Source organism: Balaenoptera musculus, chromosome 5, assembly GCF_009873245.2.
Source record: "Balaenoptera musculus isolate JJ_BM4_2016_0621 chromosome 5, mBalMus1.pri.v3, whole genome shotgun sequence".
Taxonomy (NCBI): domain Eukaryota; kingdom Metazoa; phylum Chordata; class Mammalia; order Artiodactyla; family Balaenopteridae; genus Balaenoptera; species Balaenoptera musculus.
Window position 1 is genome coordinate 102,601,740 of NC_045789.1, and position 20,064 is coordinate 102,621,803.

The 20,064-nt window shown below is 48.2% G+C and overlaps 1 protein-coding gene across 2 annotated transcripts in view; it reads left to right on the forward strand.

The window, feature by feature from the left end:
- Positions 1-20,064, forward strand: part of SLC2A9 (solute carrier family 2 member 9) — a 192,245-nt gene that overhangs the window by 154,732 nt on the left and 17,449 nt on the right. For both annotated transcript variants that reach the window (XM_036853255.1, XM_036853256.1), the window contains one exon: positions 14,284-14,411. In XM_036853255.1, the coding sequence (XP_036709150.1) occupies positions 14,284-14,411 (128 nt within the window). The remainder of the gene's footprint in view (positions 1-14,283; positions 14,412-20,064) is intronic.

The window sequence follows — 20,064 nt, forward strand, 5'->3', positions numbered from 1 at the left end:
CAGTAGCACCTCTAACAGTAAATCTCACCCACATGTAGTCCCATTTCTCAGACCCAGTCGGGAAGAGCTGATGCATGTCCGTGTACCGCCTCACCCCTGAGGTATGGCCCTGTGTGCATCCAGCTGCTTTCTTTGAGTAAAATATGGGTGAAAATAGAAAATCAAGCTCGTGAGAATTAGGTCTTAAAAGGGCCTGCAGGGGCTTTCTTTATAAGGAAACTCATGCATGCGCTTTAGCGCATGGATTTTCTGAAACCTATGTTGGTGGCTTACAGTACATTTTTTGCTCTTTTATCTGTTCTCAGTTATGTTCCCAATTAATTCATTCAACAAAATATTTTGAACACGTACTATGTGCCAGGTACTGTGTTCCGTACTGAGGACGCAGAAACAGACATTTTCCGTCTCTGTGGAGTTCATCATCTAATTAAGATAGACAATCAAATAATTGTAGCCTAAAATAATTATAAATTATAAAATAATTATAAATAATTATAAATTAGGTTGTAAATAAGTATAACCTAAAAAACTGAAAAAATAACCTGGGAAGTGCAAATTCCGTGGACTTGACTGTCAAGTACAATAGGGAGGAGCAGGATGAGTAAGGTTGATAGGAAAGTGCATTTGTTAATTTAAAAGTATTTATCAAGCACTCCTTATGTTGACCCAGCACTCAAGAAACACCGGTGAATGACGCAGGGACGTGGTCCTTGCTCTTGGACCTTATGTCTTGGAGAGGAGGGAGGGGTGGGGGAGTGTTCAGACCCCAAGCTGCCCCCCCCCAACAAATGCATATTTATAGAACCCTGACCAGTAAACTAATGAATACTTTATAATGAGTGACATGAACTAAGAAGGAATAAATAGAGTAAGAGAAGGACTGCTTTAGTGAGGGCAGACAGGAAGGGCCTCTGTGAGCATTGAAGGCAAGACTTGGATGCTTAGAAGGAAGCAGCCCTGTGAGGATCTAGGGAAAGGACGTGCAAAGGTCCTGTGGCAGAAACTTGCTTGAAAGGTTCAGGGAAGGCTAGAGTGTTGTTAGGAAGGGAAAGAGGTGAAGTTAGAGGTGAAATTGGAGGAATAGCAGGGACCAGGTGATGGAGCAGCTCATAACTCTTTGGTAAGGAGTTAGGATTTTATTTTTAATGCAGTGGGAAGCTATTGGAAGTTGGAAGCAGAGGAGGAATTTGATCTAGCCTCAAAATGCAAGAGATGTGGCTATATTTCAATCCTTCATTCAGCAAATCATTATTAATTACTTACTGTGTGTCCGGTGGATTCAGGCCAACTGATCAGCTGTAGTCCCGCCCAGCAGGAAGGTTTCTGCTCCCCCAGGAGCCAGGGCTGAGCAGACCCCCATTGGGTTTAGGCTTTTGATCTGGAAATGGTTCAGCTGTGCCGAGGCTGGCATGTCACAGCCAACCCAGGATGAAATCGCAGCTGGGGCGGCTACCTGCAAAGGCAGTGCTCCCTGACTTCCAGGGGTAGCTTTTTTCTCAGCCTTAACATCTGCTGCAGCCGTAGGAGCTGTGGGCTGCGAGGATTTGAGGAAGACACCTAGAAAAAGAGAATAATCTCACCTCTCCACTGAGGGAAACTCCCAAGGAAAATCAGGAAAAACCCCAAGGCCTGCCTAGGTCACACGCACACGGAGCACTTCAACTTGACCTCACGGGATCTATCCCAGCATCCCCGGGTCTCCTGTTTTAATCATCTGAACGTGGGCTCCCTTCTCTGTGCTCCCCGACTCAGCCTCATAGCTGGTGTGTCAGGAAGACCACATGTCAAATCCTACCTCTGCCACGTGTTAGGTAAATGACCTTGGGCAAGTCACCTCCCCTTTTCGTGCCTCAGTTTCCTCATCTGTAAGTTGGGGATAACACTGCTGACCTAGTAAGAGTCTTAGGCAATTAGAATTAATTACTATGACTCTGCACGGACAGCCACACCGTGGGTGGGCAACACAGGGTAGGTATTATAATTTAAGCTGTTCACCTTGACTGAGAGGATTCCATGGAAGGTCCAGTAGACCTGGGTTAGAATCTCATCTCTGCCACTGCCTTACCAGCTGTGGGACCTCAGCTGAGAGTTTTTACCTTGGGCCTGATTCCCTCATCAGTAGTTTGCCTGGGCCAGTCTCAGCTTGCCCCAGATATCCTGACGTCATTATCAAGAGCAACCCCTGAGTCTCTGAAAACACATCATACAGTCTCTTCACCCATCAGTCAGTTGGGCATGACACGGCCACCCTCAAGGACTCCTGGGAGGATGAACAAAGAAGAAGCAAAGGAAAACTCCTGATGAACCCAAAAAGGCCCACCCGCCATACGCCGGACTCAGCAGAGTCACATTTACAGAAACATCGGTCTGAGAGCCAAAAACAAGCAGCAATTTAAATTCTACCACAGCCAAGCACTAGGGCACCATTCTCAGCAGGTGGCAGGATTTGTTGAAAACTTCATTCTCCATCTTTCTTGATCTCAGCATCGCTCATGTATTGAGTTGCCACAAAGCCCAGCTCCTGCCCCGTCTAGGCTCACATTTGAAACCCTTTCCATTATCCCTTCTCCTTCTTCTCAGTTCTTCTTTATATAGATCAATTCAGCCTGTCCAAAAATATTTACAACTTGAATTTTCTCTTTCCCCGCATCTCATAAACACAATAAATGCTGCTAAGCAATCAGGAAATAGGTTGAGATCCCACTGCGGTGACCAACCACTCCAGGGGTTTCTGAGATACAGGATGCTCTGTTTGTAAAGCTGGGACAAGCTGGTCACCCCAGATGCCCCAGGAGTCTAGACTATAAGTCAATTTTTGTTCAGAGAAGGGCAAATTGGTGTCAGCTTCAGTCTTGGACAACACATGACTTTGAAAAACCAGGATGGGTTTCCCCAGAAAGAGACTAAGACAAGGACTCAAGGAACCCGGTTATTTAGGAGATGGTCCCAGGAAACGCCTGAAAATGGGCACCTGAGGTGGGGAAAGGAAGGCAGCAGAAGGGAGGTGCATTGTGGAGTAAGTTACTGCCATGGGCAACCAGAGCAGCATCCTGCTGGGAAAGTCTGAAAAGCTGTAGGAAATAGACATCTCAGAGTCATTCCCTGGGAAGTAGCTATAGCATCTCCCTGCAGTCAGTCTGGGGAGAAACTGGTGTCAGCTCCCCAGCCCTCTGGCAGATGGAAAGCCAGACGAGGCCTTGTGCCTGGGATGCGGCCGGGAGGTGGGTGAGGGGCCAGCTGCACCGAGGTGGGAGGGGGCACCTGGAATAAGGGGGGGCCACCAACCACATCTGCTTCAGCATTCTGGGATCTTGAGCCAGACAGCACCATGAACCCACAGGATCTGAGATGCCATCTAGCCCAGGGACCATGACTCCATCAGAGCTGTATCCCCAGTGCCCGGCACAGCCTCAGCTCAGAGCAGGAACTCAGTCATCTGTGTTCACTGAATGAATATACAAATCCACTCTGCCGAGACCCAGGCTGAGGGTGTGACTGCCTGGAATTGCAGGTGCCAGGCTCTGTCCCCAGGGTCCTTGACTCTATTCCAGGCTGCCTTATAACTCAGCATCCGTACTAAAGACCCTTCCTTATCCAGTCACCCTCGCTTGTCTGTTTCGACAGCCCCTCTAGTGCTCATCCAAATAAGGAAGGATGTTAAATTGTGCCCATGAGAACTGACTCCTGAGACCTCTGACCTCTGGCTTTATTGAAATGTAAAGTCCTGATCAAGCTTAGTCACATCCTCTGAGTGTGCTGAACCTACCAAACAGAACACGTCCTGATAGATTTGAACTGTGTTTTCCTACCTGCACTCATTAGAGTGTGGCAGCTCCGCATTTTTAGTTAGGATTAGCAGAGTCCGTTTGGCCTTATGTGGCCCATTTGCTCCTGAGCTGCTTCGAAAACATCCCCTCCCCCAGAAACTCCAGTACAGAGACCTTCAAACCTAAGAATTTGACTTAAAAGTCCAGATTAAAGAAATTCCACTAGACTAAAGTCTTCATCAAAACATACTAATTGGTGGTCAAGAGGGGCCTCACTTGGTGTTTCAGTGGAGTGCAGTTCAGAAAAGAGTCTAAGTCTCATGATGGATCCTATGCAAATTCAGGATAGAATCACAGAAGATGGTTGTTAATGATGCTGAAGGGCACAAAATACTTTTACGCAAACATTTTTCCAATTTTTTTCTCAGGTTCCCAGTGATCGTGTCCTAACCAGCATCCCTGTCCGCCTCCACACTCTCCCTCCACAGACACAGGCTCCACCCTGCATCCAGGACTGCTTCCCATCACAAATGTGATCGTGGCTCTCTCCTGCTAAAGCCTTTCAGCTGGTCACTGCATCTCCCACCTGCAAACTCCAAACCCCCTAGCATAGCAATCTCGACTCTAGGATCCACCCAGCGGACCCTCCAGACGATGCCTCTGCTGTCCTATCTCCCCCGTCCAAGCTGGGTTCCCACCAAACAGCACCCTCTAGACCCACCCCCGTGCTCTGCCCCATGCTGGCCCCCGGGCCCAGCTAGCCCTCCATCCACCAGCCACAGAGTGAATTTCCACCTCACACTTAAAAGACTTAACTGTCTGTCATCATTTCCTGTTCATTCGTCCATTCCACAAACATCTATTGAGCGTAAACGTCTATTAAGGAACACAGTTGCTATGGGGAAGGCAACGGTGAGCAAAAGAAACAGGGTACCTGCCCTCAAAGAACACAACAAACAAGCAGAGAATAAAGAAATGAAAAGATAGTGATACCATCCATGGAAGGAATAGGTGGTGGTGATGGCACTTCCTCCTTCTGTCTGATTAAATTCACGCCAAGTCTCATTTCCCCTCCTGGAGGAACCTCCCTTCCCTTTCCTTAGGAGACATGCTCCATGCGGGTGAGACCACAGGCTGGGGTCAGGACCTCTGCTGCTTAGCTGCTTGGGCTGTGATTAGGCTGGGAGGAACGGGAGAAAGATGCCATCACTTATATATTATCACCTACTGGGAGCCAAGCCCATGATAAGTAAATTGCCCACATCCCTTGTGCCCTGAAGTATGTCCAAAGCTGGGGCCATTCCCAGCAGTGGGAATAGTCAGCATAGGCAGGAGCTACGAATTCCCAAGGGGAACAGTGACCAGAGCAGACAGGCTAGTTTGGAAACCCTGAGACATGGAGAATCTCCCTTCATCCATCTGGCCTCAGTCTCCCCATCTGGAAGATGGGGATGGGGCTGGACAGGTGGTATCTGATTTTGCAGCATCTCTGGATACAAAAGGAGCAAACTGCCTTTGCTCTTTCAGTTCAGGCCAAGGACTCCTGCTGACTTGTAATTCCTCCTTATCCATGACCGGCAATGTCTGATGCTGTATCCCTATGGAGTTTATCACTCCCTTTCTGAAATAATTTAAAACTCCACAAAGGGGAAGCTTTTCCAGAGTCTGACACATAGGAAGTACTCAACGCATGAACTATTTTTTACTGTTAAAATTGCCCTGAAGAGGTGTGGTCCAGGAGAACGTTAATCTTGTGATGGGTTTGGCTTTCTTGACTTAGTGGATCCCCAGATGCTGGAGGCTCCTTGAAAGCGGAAGTTGAGTCTGCTTCTTGCTCACCATGGATGTCCCAGCATCTGGTTCATAGTTGATACACAAAGAACATGTATTAAGTGAATGAATGATGAGAAGATTGTAGCAGTTGTTATGATTGAGCCTTTGCTACATGTTGGACACGTTGCTAAGCACTGTCTCATTTAATCCCCAAACTATGCTAAGAGGTAGGAATTGCAGCTCTATCCTCATTTTATAGGCGAGAAAATTGAGAGCCATATGACTTGCTGTGGTCACACAGACTGTAAGTGGAGAGTTTATCTGACTCCAAAGCCGGTGCTCTTAGCCACTAGCCTGGGCGCCTCAGCATGGTCATAATTTACATGTGCTGAGTAAACAGGCTTTACTAAGTTTTCAAATAGCTCATCCAGTGCTCAGGTTATAGGTGGGGAAACTGAGGCTTAGAGAAGGACCACAGCCTCCCACATGTGGTCTGTGGAGCCAGAGGTGCCCACTGAGGGTCAGGATGGGACGAACCTCTGGAAGGGCTCCAAGGAGGTGGGCATCCGAGCTCCCCAGAGACAAGAGGACAGCCTTGCCTCTTCTGTTGGGCTGAACAGGCATCCTCCGAGGTAAGGAGCTTCCAGAGCGGGTAGCCCCTTTGGGCACTGCTCACCTTCCTGCACCGGCTGGGTTCTGGTGCCAGCTCCCCCCAAGGCTGCAGGCTGTGCTCACTGATTGCTGACATGCTCCCGCCTGCCATCGTGAAACAAACCTGTTTGGAAATCCTGCCTTTATCTTCTCTCTAATGTCTCCTGGGGAAAGGGCAGGGGAGAGAGTCTTTTTCCCCAACCAGAAGCTCTTGGTTTCGGGACAAGGCCTATCATTTATAGCTTGTTCCACCTTGAGCAAGCCACTCTGTTACTCTATGCCTTGATTTCCTCACCTGTCCAGTGAGGATTAGAATGTGGACCAGTAGATTCTGAAAATGCTCAGCACAGGACTTGGTACATAAATGTTGGGTGAAAATGGGTGAGTGAAGGTACAAACAAGATTAAGTCTAGGGAAAGAGACACAGCAAACTAACCGTAAAGAATTTTCAAAATGATTATATTTGATTTAAAAAAATTTAATAAGCTATTTTTCAAAGCTGGTACTTAAGGGGAAAATGTATTTAAAGGGTTATGTGACTTATGGACACACATATGGAGATTTTTAAAGGGATTTCTAGGCATTTTAAAGGGCTTTTGAAATTGATGATAGTGGTTCCATTGAAGAATTTTAATAAATATGAATTATAGAAAAATTTGGACAGTTGCCCTTTATTTCTTTTATATACAAATTGAGATTTTTCTCAGGTACATGGCAAGAGCTAGAAAACAGCAGAGGAGGAGGAAGGGAGCTAAAGAAAATGTGCAGGGAAGCTTGCCGGGGGCATAAATAACAAGGGCTGTGTTTGCTGGAACACGACATACACACATTGCTAAGCAGGCTGCATTTGATCCTCAAAACAATACTAAGAGGTAGGAAGTAGTGTTATCTTCATTTCATAGATGCAAAAACTGAGAGCCATAGATGTCCTTTCCCATGGGTACATAGCCAGTAGGTAGAAATGTGGGAATTTCAATCAGGTTTGTCTCCAGAGGAGAAAGAACGGTTGTGAGAATAGACCTGGTGTCAGATGGCTCCTTGTGGTGGACACCAGGGGGCGCGGTTCTCCAATACAGCTTGGTTGTTACAGCAGTGAGCCAGAGACAGGAGCTTTGTGCCACACCCTGCTCCATGCTCTAACCATAGTGTGATACCCCACCCCATCTTCTTAACCTTAGTGTGATATCCCCAACCATGCTCTAACCGTAGTGTTACATCCCACCCCATGCTCTAACCATAGTGTGATACCCTGCCCCATGCTCTTAACCACAGTGTGATACCCTACCCCATGCTCTTAACCATAGTGTGATACCCCACCCATGCTCTTAACCATAGTGTGATACCCCACCCATGCTCTAACCATAGTGTTACATCCTACCCCATGCTCTTAACCATAGTGTGATACCCTACCCCATGCTCTTAACCATAGTGTGGTACCCCCACCCATGTGCTTAACCATAGTGTGATACCTTAGCCCATGCTCTAACCATAGTGTTACATCCCACCCATGCTCTTAATCATGGTGTTCTACTCCCATTCCTGAAGCAAATACTAAGGTGTCTAAGATATAAACACTTAACTAATCAGACATACATATTGCAGTGGCCATTGTGAAGTCTAACGCCTGGAGAATAGATGTCAGTAGCAAAGATGATTGGTGTCCCTCCTCAAATCCCCTCTAACCCTAACCCGAACCCTTTCAGGGCATCCCAGTAGGACCTACAGCTGCCACCACATGCACCTTTACCCTGAGGGCCTACAGACGTCACTTTGCCCAATCTTATGGCCGCCAAAAGCACTGCCCGAAGAGCAACCTTCATTCGATGACTGACAAGTTTGGTGAATCCATACCCAGCTCCCTTGCCTCTCAGATGGGACGGCTCTGAGATGTGTTTTCCACAGTTTCCCAAGGGTCCCCAATTGGAGTAAGCTCTGGTTGCCCACAGTGGTAACTTGCTGATGACATATCTTTTATTCACTTCCTTCAGTTACCCACACTTTTACTAGTATTTCCTAGGATCAACTCACACATAAACTACTTGTCAGTGTTTGCTTCTGGGGGAATCCAGAATAAGATAGCCAAATAAAATAACAAATAATCGCCAAATAAGATAATAAGATATGTTGAACAAGAGATGTCATCATTGGGGCTTATTTTCAGTGTTTAAGTTGTATTGTATGATACCTATTGCCTAATAGGTATTGAGTGCTGTAATATGTCTTGTTTCCATCCTGTATCCAGGCATATGGGGAAACAACAGCACAAATTCATTGTCATCTTTCTATCCTTTTTAGCTTAAAGTTGCAGTCAAAAGAAAGCAGGGTTTGCGGTCAAAAGATCCAACTCTAACACTTACAAGTGGGACTAGTAACTTAGGTAAGGCCCTTCATCTTCTAGAGTCTTAGTTTCCTAATCTGTAATAATAATTCATAACTCATAGTTTGGTCGTGAAGAAAGAGTCAATGAGATCAGGCATGTAAAATCTTTTCTCAAATAATAATGTCCACAAAATAAAAGGCCCCCAAACAGATCATTTTAAACAAGGCGTTCCCTTGTCACAATCCTTTACACAAAAGTATTGTCTTCAACTGCCCTTTAATTTTGAAGCATATAATTTTAAGATAAGCAGCAATCTACACACCTACCAAAAGGAACACCAATACCTTGGTTTTAAAAACCTAATTATAAAGAGATTTCAGGTAAATACGGTCATGTATAGCCTGGTTATAGGATCTCCCTCCCCCAAATATCTAACAAAATGAGCAGGAAAAAAAAAAACTTTTTTTTTTGAAAAAAAACAGTAATAACAACCAAACAAATCTTTACACCGAAAAAAACTAGTCATCAACCAAACAAAAAAATTATACCATAGATTTTGAAAATTTGCACCAATTAAGGATAATTCTAGTGTGGGGCTAGAATTCGGTCTCCACTCCTCAGAAACATCACTAACCAGAGAAGGGGATTCAAAAACGGTTAAGAAATCTCACTAACACCCTAATCTGTGGGGGAAATAGAGTAAGGAAGTGAGTCAGCAATCCTGGGGAAAGATAAAAAGATGCCTTCCCCCACGGCAAACCTCAAAGGCCCTGGGGCTTCTCAATTTCCAAGACTTTGTCCTAATTTGAGAAGACCAGTGGAAGCCCAGAGAAGTAGAAAATCCCCCTGACCCTGTGGAATGGGTTCTGCAGATCACTTCACAAAATCTCAGAGGAAAGAAAAAGCAGAGCCCAGACCTCCCAGAAAGGGCTTCCGGCAGCCCTCACCACATTCCCCCTACAACCCCATTCCCACCTTTTATAGAAGTTAGTGGAAGATAGTACTCACACCTCAAACTGTGACTTGAAAGACAAGACAACCCAGAAGACAAAAAGAAAAAGTGCCAAAGATGAATCACTTGCCATATCAGAGCAGATAGAAATCTGGATGGAGCACCTCAATCTACATATAGGAAAGGTGAACAAGAGCACAGGGAAAGCACCAACATGGCACATGGAGGAAGGAAGAAAGGAAAGGAAGGGAGAAGAGAAAGAGGGGAGAGATTGCCCAGGGTGTGAGGAATCTATGCAGAAAACAAGAGAATAAAGTCATTTGAGAGACTATAGGTGCAGAAGAGAGACAGTTGATCCGACATAAGGGTAACAATTGTCTCAGAATAAAGAATCCAACAGGTAGAACAGAAGTTTTCAAAAGTATAACCTAAGAAATGAATAAAGCCTGAATCTGTAGTCAAAGGGATACACCATGTTCTAAGAAAGATGGTTATGGGAAGATCAACACAAGACCCACCATAGTTAAGTTTATAAACTTCAAGGATAAGGAAAGATTTCTTCAGGGCTTCAGGCAGAAAAAGCCAGTCACTAAAGCAGAAATATCAGACTCGCTCTAGGCTTTTTTATAGCAACATTCAATTTGCCAAGTACCAAAATACAAATGGGGATCAATCCTGGGTGGAAGGTTTAGGGATGACTTTTGTTTTCTTTTTATTCCTTTCTATATTACATGCTTTCCTTAATTGTTTAAAAGGAGCAAATATTACTCATGATAATCAGAAAAAAATAATAAAACTATTTTCATTTTGAAAAGCAAAACAAAGATAGAGGACCTGCAAGAAACCTGTTCTGTTTCCATATCAAACCCCATTCCTTCTCATTTTACCGTGGATTCAAAGAAACAGACCATGAGAGACTCAGGAAATCAGGCCACCCATGCCTTTAGGCAAAAGAGAAACAAGTGAATTGCAGGACTTGGGAGAGCATTCAAATAAAACCATGAAGACTGCTAAGTTCCTTTCACATATTTTAAAGATTGTTAGTGTCTTACACTTGCTTCCTTCACAATGGAGTAATTAAGACTCAAACTTGGAAGTCACCCAGCCTTGAGTTTGAGTCCCACTAGTGATGTGATTTGAGGAAATTACTTAACTTTCTTAAGCCTAGGTTACTTTATATGTTAAATGGGAAAAAAATGATAGTAGTAACTACCACCTAGCAGTGATAATTAAATGAAATAATGTACGTCAAATGCTTTTCCCAATGCCTATCACATAGTTACCACCACCATCATTCAGCAACTGCAGCAGCACCATTATCTCTATTATCATCACTACCACCATCATCTTCATTTCTATCAGCATTTCTATCAGCATCATTGTCATTATCACCATCCTCACTAGCATCATCATCAAGACCATCACCATCATCACCATCATTATCACTAGCATCATTACCATCATCACCATCATTATCACTAGCATCATTACCATCATCACCATCATTATCACCACCACATCATCATCACCATCATTATCCCTAGCATCATCATCATCATCATCATCGTCACCACCACCATCATCATCACTAGCATCGTTATCACCACCACATCATCATCACCATCATTACCCCTAGCATCATCATCATCATCATCATCATCATCATCATCATCATCATCATCATCACCACCCCATCATCACCATCACCACCATCATCATCATTACCATCACCATCATCATTATCATCATCACTCCTTGTTAAGAGACCTTGGGCTTGTCACTCGCCTTCTCTGAGCTTCAGATAACTCATAAAAAGGGGGGAAATAATTCAGAGGAGTTTTAAACTATTATCATAGTAGCTAACAATTATTAAGTAGGTAACACTTATTGAGGACCTCTCATGGGGCAGACTTGTACTAAGTACTTGCACACAATTGTTCATTTAATCCTCACAAATACCCTCAGCAGTAAGACCCTGCTATCATACTTCACATGTGAGAGATCTGAATGCTAGAGGGATCTGGTGGAGCCAGGACTTCAACCTGTTCTTACTGACAACAGAGCCCAAACCCACTATGCCTCACCACCTTCTTTGGTTGTGAGGTTCAAAGGAAATAATGGAAATGGAAACCCATCGGCACAGTGAGCTGTGTAGGATCCTCATGGTTGCTTATATTTGTTCTCTGGGGGTGGCCTGAAGGCCTGATGAAGGAAAGAGAGAAGAGACCTGATGTAGATGTCCTGTGAACCCCAGGGTATCTTAATCATTCCTCCACTGATCCTGAAAACCTTTACAGAGCACCTGTACGTGTGTCCTAGGTGCTGTGCTGGGAGGAGGGCCATAACCAATAAACAAGTCATGGCCTCAGCCCTGAAGCCACAAAGAAAGTACAGGGAGGCAGGTTCGTCAATGTTCTGCTCCATTGGAAGCTGGTGCACCAATATTAACTGAGTTATCCACAGATGCTTCAAAAACACACCTAGGAAAGTCAGGGAAAGTGAAACACCAACCCTCAACCCTCTTCAGGCTTCAGAATAGCTGTGAACTGCCCCCTGGGATATGCAGCAAGGCTCACGGCAGTGTTATCTGCAGGACCAACTGGGTGTGTGACGCATACGCTTTCCAACAACGCAATATCACATGCTCTACAGACCTAAGGTTGGTTTTAGCACATTTCAACGTGCAATCATTGTTCTTGCACATTTTGACAGATACCTTTAAGATAAAGAGAGTCCGCCTTTTGTAATAAACTGCATATCAAAGCTTTTCAAAATGAAATGTTGAGCATTTAATTCAAGTAAGTAAATATCAATCGCCTGTCTACTCTCTGTCAGGCAAATGGAGATGCTGCCTGCCCTGGAGGCCTCACAGTCTAGCGAGGGGTCGGGGGTGGTTCATTCTGAGTCATTTTTGATGTGTGGAATCCAAGGCTTGCTGGCAGCGTGCTGGGGTGAAAACTCTGGAGAGACATAGACTTGAGATGGTCCTCTCTGTGACCTTGGTTGAACTTGGTTGAACTTGATGATGAGTGTTGCGGTTGTGTGCAGCACTCTCTCTAAAAGCTTTGCGTCCATGGGATGGAGAATCCCCAAATTCGGCCCCTTCCTTCCATCCCCACCGCCACCATCTGCACCCTCTAGACACCATCACTTCCTCCTGCATAACCCAACAGCCTCCTGCATCCACCCCGCATCCTCCAGCCCTTTCTCCAAGCAGCAGTGATCGCTACAAAATGCACACTGATCACATCAACCCCTACTTCAACCCCCTCATTGGTTTTCTTCAATGGCAACCCCTCTCCTTGATCTCCAGAGGCTGCTTAATTGGCCCTGCTCACCTTTGCCACCTCATTCCATGCCTCTCTACCCTCCCTCAGATGTCCAGACAGACTGGCCTCTGTACTGGACCTTGACCCAATCCTTTTCACCCCTAAGGGTCTCAGCCCTCCCATCCCTCCACCACATGATCTTCCCCAAATCTAGCAAGATCTTCCCCAAGTCGTCACAGGCTGCATCCCTTCCTTCAAGCCACATCTCCACCATCACCTGCCCAGAGGGCCCTCCACACAACTATTAACCTAGATCCCCACCCCCTCCATTGCCCTGAGCATTTCCTCCAGTGCTTATCACATGCTGCGATTATCTATTGTTCCTTCACTTCCTTTGTAAGAAACAAGTCATCTTGTCTCCCTCACCAGATGAGGGAGTCTCAGGAGGGCAGGGGCATTTCCACTCTCCTCCAAGACTGTGGGACCAGCCCCAACACAGTAATCACCGAATCTTGATGGAATGAGTGGAATGAGCCTAGTGGTTCCCAAACTGAGATGGGCAAAGGCCCTCAGCGTTTCCCCTTCTACTACCCATCCTGTTTTTTCTGTGGACCTCCAAGGTGTAGGTCTGATTCGAGTGGAGACTCCTGTTGAGGACGGCGGGGAATGAGGGTGTCATCCTGAACCCCAGGTCCTGGACGTGGTCACAGGGCCCAATCCTGAGTCTCGCTGAGCAGGACAGTCGGGAGGGGGAGGGTGCAGACCTCAGAGAATCTCAGCCAGGTGTGGTGCCCAGGGGGCACTGGGGAATGTGACCAAGCAGTTTGGGTTGCCATGCGACGAGGGGCACCCCTGGCTTCTGGAGGCAAGGGGTGAGAAACATTCTGCGATCACACAGGACAGCCTCTCAAAATAAACAATTGTCTCACCCCATGACAATGATGTTTCTGCTATTGCTGCACTGCTGGGGCAACTCAGGGACCGGGGCCCACCAGGCGTCCAATCGAGAGTCGGTAAGGAGGACTCCTCTCAAGCAACGATTAGCAGAAAAACCTTGAGATTTGGAGGTCTGAGTCCCAAACCTGAATCTTGGCTCTGCTAGTCAGGAGCTGAGTGACCTTGGCTAAGTCAAGTAACCTCTCTGAGCTTCAGTTTTCTCATCCAGGGAATATGGTAGCCAATACCTGCCTGACTCAGTTGTTCTGAAGATAAATTATAAGCATTCCTAGCACAATATATTCAGTGTCAGTTGCCTGGTACATCATGTTGATACACATCGTACTCAATTTGTGGAGGAGCACAGCTTGATTCAGAGGGCATTTGCAAAGCCAAGAGGATGAATCATCTCTCATTTGGGTGGGCCAGGTCAGAGGAATGGTTTATGTTACCTTTAGGGGTTACAGGCCGTAACTCCAGCACCCACTCCCAAAGGCATCACTCTCCCAGGTAGAGCTGGCGCTCACCGGGTGGAGGTCCCCTGCCACGTAGAGATGGGTGCTGGCGGCCTGACCTTCCCAGGGGGATTAATCCGCGCCCTGGTTCTGCTTGCAGGCGGCATCCCCTTCATCCTGACCGGCGAGTTCTTCCAGCAGTCACAGCGGCCAGCTGCCTACACCGTGGCAGGAACCGTCAACTGGCTCTCCAACTTTGCCGTCGGGCTCGTCTTCCCGTTCATTCAGGTATGACCAACAAGGGGGCTCTCGCTCACGAGATCCCCTTCGAGTGATGGGTGATTCATAACGCAGACGCTGAGCCTCTCTCAAGTGGAAACTCTATTGGCCCAAGGATGGGAAAAATGTAGTTTGCCTAAATCCTTAATCCTTTTTCTCCCTCCTGCATGGTCCGGGAGCTGCTCCTAAATGCTAAGGGCCGTCTCAAAAGAAGTGGGCTTCCCATCGCTGAGGGTCTGCAGGGAACCCTCGGTGAGAATCTCAAACCTGCATTTTACATCGTCCTGGTGTGAGACAAGGTCCGTGCCATGTTTCCAGTGCACGCTGCCACCCTGCCATGCATGTAGCACCCTCATTGTCGTCGGCATCACCACAGCTAATGGGGTCATTGTCCCAGGGGTGACCACCTTTGACAGGAGAATGATAACTCAGGAAACAGACACAAGTTCTTTTTGCATAAAGAATCTATTCATTCGCTCACTCATCCATTCCACACATATTTACTGAGCCCCTACCTTGTGCCCGGCACTGTTTCAGGCAATGAGGATACAGGGGAACTAAAGCCTGTGTTCCATGGTCTTGGAGCTGAAACGGGAAGCAACAACAGAGGTGGACATGCTATTTTAGGTGGGGCAATCAGGGAAGGCCTCTCAAAGGAGGTGACATCAGAGCAGAGACCTGAGCGAAGTGAGAGAGCAGCCTGGGAATGGAGATGTCCCGGCAGAGAAACAGCAAGTACAAAGGCCCTGAAGCAGGGCCATGCTTGGACTGTGTAAGGAACAGCAAAGAGGCCAGTGTGGTTGGAACAGAAGGAACAAAAAAGACAGGAGAGGCAAGAAATAATATCTGAGGATTCTCCAGGGCCAGGAACACAAAGACAAGGACTTTACAAGTGTTCCGCACAGAGCAAGGGGCCCAGCTACATTCCAGGAGGGAGGGTCAAGCTTCCCCGCCCTCATTCCCACCAGGGTTCCCTGCGGCCCAGAGAGCAGGTGACACCACTGGTGAAGGTGAGAATCCATCAGAAACCTCTGAGAAGGAACCCACCACCCATTTTCAGGGCCTAATTCAACCCTCCTCTTTTCATTAACTAGTGCCAAGCCCAGCACATTCCAGAGACTCTGCTGCAGGCTGGGCTGAGTGAAGGTCAGTGGCCCAGCTGCAGGCCCACGTGATGGGTACTCCTGCATCCCCAGCTATAGAGCAGTTACTCTGCACCAGGCCCCCTGCACGTGGCTTTATGAATTCACGTCACCCTCATGCAGCCCTGAGCTGCGGTTTCTCATCCTCTGCATCCTGCAGAGAAGCTGAGGCTCAGGGAGCGGACGGGGTCGGCCCCCAGTCCTGAGTCACTGTCTAACCCGGTGGCTCTGCCCTGCCCCCTCTTCCTCATCAACATTCTCCATGTGCCACTCTGTCTCAGTCTCAGAGTTAGGGGCTGACACACTATGTAACTTTTAAAGCATCCTGACTTAGCTACAGCCATTGCATCTCTGAAACGTAAGTGCCACGGGGAGGCCATGGACCAGAGAATTAGAGACGGCTCCTCGTCCATTGACTCCATCCTCGGGGCACCTTCGCTCGGCTGGACCCAGAACACAAGTTGTCTTTTCAATGGATTTCAAACCTTAAATGGCTTTTTCCACTTTGGTTCAAAGCCAGCAGAGCCAGGGGATCAGTAAAATATTCATTATTGTGGGGAAAATTCACTTTAAATCGCTTCTTTGCCAACGCACATCTCCCCACCACCCTTACAAGTTAAGTGAGACATTCTAGAGCCTTCACACAACCCAAACTAAGCTCTATGTGTCCTGGAAGTAGGCCACATCTTCTGAGCGATTTTGGGGGGGCATGAAAGAGCTCTGGACCCCCAGACCAAAAAGGGGCATCTCACTTTCCCGCTGCAGTTTGGGAGTTAACAGCACTGACATGCCACTAATGCTAGTGTTTACTGAGCGCTTGCTGAGTGCCAGGCACTATTCAGCCCTGTCAGTGTTGGGAGGTAGGGCCTGTATTTCTCCCTTTACAGACCAGGAGCCTCAGAGAGATGCTCAGAGAAATGACAGAGCCAGGTTTGAACCCCTTCTCTCACCCTCACCAGTAAGACATGGGAGGGAAAAGCCTTTGGTTATAAGCAGATGACTCTTTTAAAAGCCCATTTGACCTGGGGTTGAGTAGTTAACTTACCTTTAAACACACACTCACACACACAAACACACACACACACACCACACAAACCGCTCAGAGAGGTCTCCAGCTGAAATTGGATTTCTGTGACTTTTATTTCACGTTGTTCATTTGGCAAATCATAGCCCATCCACAGCTTCTCCCAAATAGAAATGCGGTACTGCATTTACCTTGAGATATTTTCTTAGTCCGGTGAGTCTGGCCCAGATTCACGCTCAGTGCATGCTAGCTCAACGTACGCAGCTGGCTTACATGTCAAGGAAAGGGTAGAGGAGAGGACAGTGACCACAGCTGAGCATTTACTATGTACCAGGTCACATGTGCAGTCACACCACCGCATGGAAAGTCTTATCAGCCCCATGTATCAGTCAGGATGGGCTGGGGTTTGCTGCAGGAAGAAACAGCCCCCAAGCCTCAGTGGTGTTAAACCACCTGGGATAGTGGTAATGTTCACTGCAGGGGGAGACTAGAGATTCTGCCCCAGAGCTTCCCGACTCAAGGATGTTGGCTGGCAGGACCCTTCTCTCTGAAATAACTGCCCCTATGCCAGGTGGAGGGAATGCGGCAGGTCTCACACCTGCCAGTTAAGACCTTGGCATGGCAGTGACGTGTGTTCTGTGCAACTTTCCATGGTTGAAAGTCACATGACCACACCTTACCTAAGGGGAAATGCACGCTGCCTTGCGTCCCAAAAGGGAAGAGCCAGAAAGTTTGTGTCCTTCCCTGATGAGGACCCTAGCCCACTTTTCGAGGAGGAAAGTTGGGCTCAGCAGGCTTGGGAGACTTGCCCGAGGCACCGGAGCTCAGTAAGGACATGGTCATGGCCACGGACTTGTACTCTTCCTCTACCCACAGGGCTTTTACCGGTTTCACGCTCCTTTCACAATAACCCAATTTCTGATGGCCTCGAAGACGTGTTGGGGGATCATGTTCATTCCAACTGGCTCACTTCCAGCCCGGCGCTCACCTGCCTGGGAACCCCGGGAGCCTGAGAGGTTCCTGGGGTCACAGCTCATGCTGGGTCACCATGCCATGATACATCTCTGAGGGCAAAGTAGGACCAGGACTCCGAGAGTTATAATGTCCCTCCTGCAAGAGCCGCATGCTAAAACTGTCACCACATGTAAAAATGCATCCATTCGTGCTTTCAGGATAATCTCATAGAGAAGTCAGCTCCAGGGATGCTGAGAGCCTGGCCTGGAGCAGGGGAATAAGGTGAGGGAGGGCTCAGCCTGGTTTAAGGGCTGAGGGGCAGAAGGGGTGCCACCCGCCCAAAGAGCCGAGGTCCCACCAGGCACAAATGATACACATCTGCATGCCCATCTTAGAACATCCAGACCAGCTGTTTCCTCTCAGACACGTTGGGGCACAGGTGTCATGGGAGGGTTGGGAGAATCACTCTTTATAAGCTTGGGTTTCAGGGCTTGGGGCAATGCAGGGAGAAGTACAGGGGGTGGCAAAGAAAGACAAGTGTCTGGGGAAGGCCTGGAAGACAGGTCTCTGATCCATTCCCTGGGAGGTGCTGGGCTCATATCGCATCACTGCCTTTGGCATTTGGGGCTAGAGCTGGAGAGAGGCATGGGTCCCACATCAGAGAGGGACCACCTGACCTTGACCTTGACCTTGCCTGGAAATGTCTGCAGGATGTTGTGAAAAGCTGGCAGGATCTTGTGGGAAACAAGAGACTTGTGAGGACCTGGCCCATCCCAGTGTAGGCAGGGAACCCGCTGTGAGCACGTGAATCACCTCGCTGCCCCTCTGCCAGGCCATCAGCAAGCCTTCGCTTGGAGTCCTCTGGATACAGGAGTCTCAGGGCCGCCGGAGGTGGGCGATTCCATCGTTCCAAATCCAATCCTTAGAGCCTGCCCCCTTGTACCAGCCAAGACTATGGGCCTATGGGGGTGAACTTCTGTGTCTGTCTCCGGAACAAGGCGACCAGAGCCTGCAGGCCGGGCCCTAAGCTACGCTGTATCCAGATGTGTGGCCCGAGGCCTGGTCTCAACCAAATGAATGGCTGAGTGGGAGGTAGCGTCTGTCAAGGACCCACAACGGGGCACGGGACACACTTGATCTCATTGAAGTAACACTGAATGTCACGACCGGGCCAAGATCACGCTGTTACTGAAGAGTAGGACCAACATTCAAAGCCCAGTCTCTCTAGACCCTCCAGGGCGCCCCCCCAAAAGACCACCTAGACTTCAAAATGCACATATTCATTCATTTATTCATTCATTCTATAAACGCTTGCCAAGTCTACAACATGCCAGGCATTGCTCGAGGGTCTGGGGACACAGCCTTGGGAGGCTCTAAGCCAGGGAGGTGGTGGGCTGTGGGAGGGGACAGGTATGAACCCCAGGGGGCTCACACCAAGCAGTTCTCACAAGAGGGAGGTTATCCCAGCTGCAGCAGTCGGCCCGGGAGGCATCTCAGAGAAGAGGCACGGAGCGCAGCCTTGAAGCATGAGGGGTACTTAGATCCGTGGTGATGGAGAGGAAGGGCATCCCGGCCGAGGCAACAGCGTGAGCAAAGGCTCGGATCTGTGGAGGTGAATCATGGTAGAGGCACCAAGTGGTCCAGAGTGGCCGAGGGTGTTGGGGCGTAGAAGGAGTATTATCAGGAGGAGGGCCAGGCAGGAAGATTCGTCCCCAGTCGTGGGAGAGCTTAGATGCTGAGGTCGAACTTTTGGGCCCAGGTATAAGTGAGGACTTGACTCCAGTGTAAATGCCGAGCTTTATCGTTGACATCAGAACCGCAGACACACCCTTGTTGCGCAGCTGCTTCCGGCTGCTGGGGGATAGTGAGTCCCGTTTTCCTCCCGCCTGCTCCGCTGGGACAAACTTACCTTTGCCAGGAGTAGCAACCCATCAGTCAAGAGCGTTCCACCCTGGCATTGGCCCCAGGGATTCCCACTCCTGCTGCACACCTAGGTCGCGTGGGTGGGTGGTGGGCGTGACCGTGCAGCAAAGCCACGGAGACCCTTCCGAGCCACGACGCGGTGCTGAGCACCCATGGTAGCCCACCCCCTGGGTCCCTTCACTCCTAGGGGGTCTCAGTTTCCATTTCAATTAAAATGGAAATAATGGTCCACAGGGTGGTTGTATAGATAAAACGGGATACTACACTGTCCTGGGCCGGGTTCCCTAGAAGCAGAGTGAGAGACAGATGCTGGTGCACAGAAACATCTCAGTCCCATGGGTGTAGCTCACAAGGTGCTGCCACCTGTGGGGCATCATACAGCTGAGACGCGTGAGGCTGGGCACGTCTTTGACTTGTCCAAGGTTGTCTAGCCGTTGACGCTCAGGTTCAAGACTCCAGCTGAAGTCCTCTGGTGTCCACAGCCCAGTCCCCAGCCCAGCACAGGTGCAAATCAGAAGGGATTCATGAATGTGTGAATCCAGGTGTAGCAGGTTGAATGATGGCCCCCAAAGATATCAGGTCCTAATCCCTGGAACCTCCAAGTGTTCCCTTATATGGA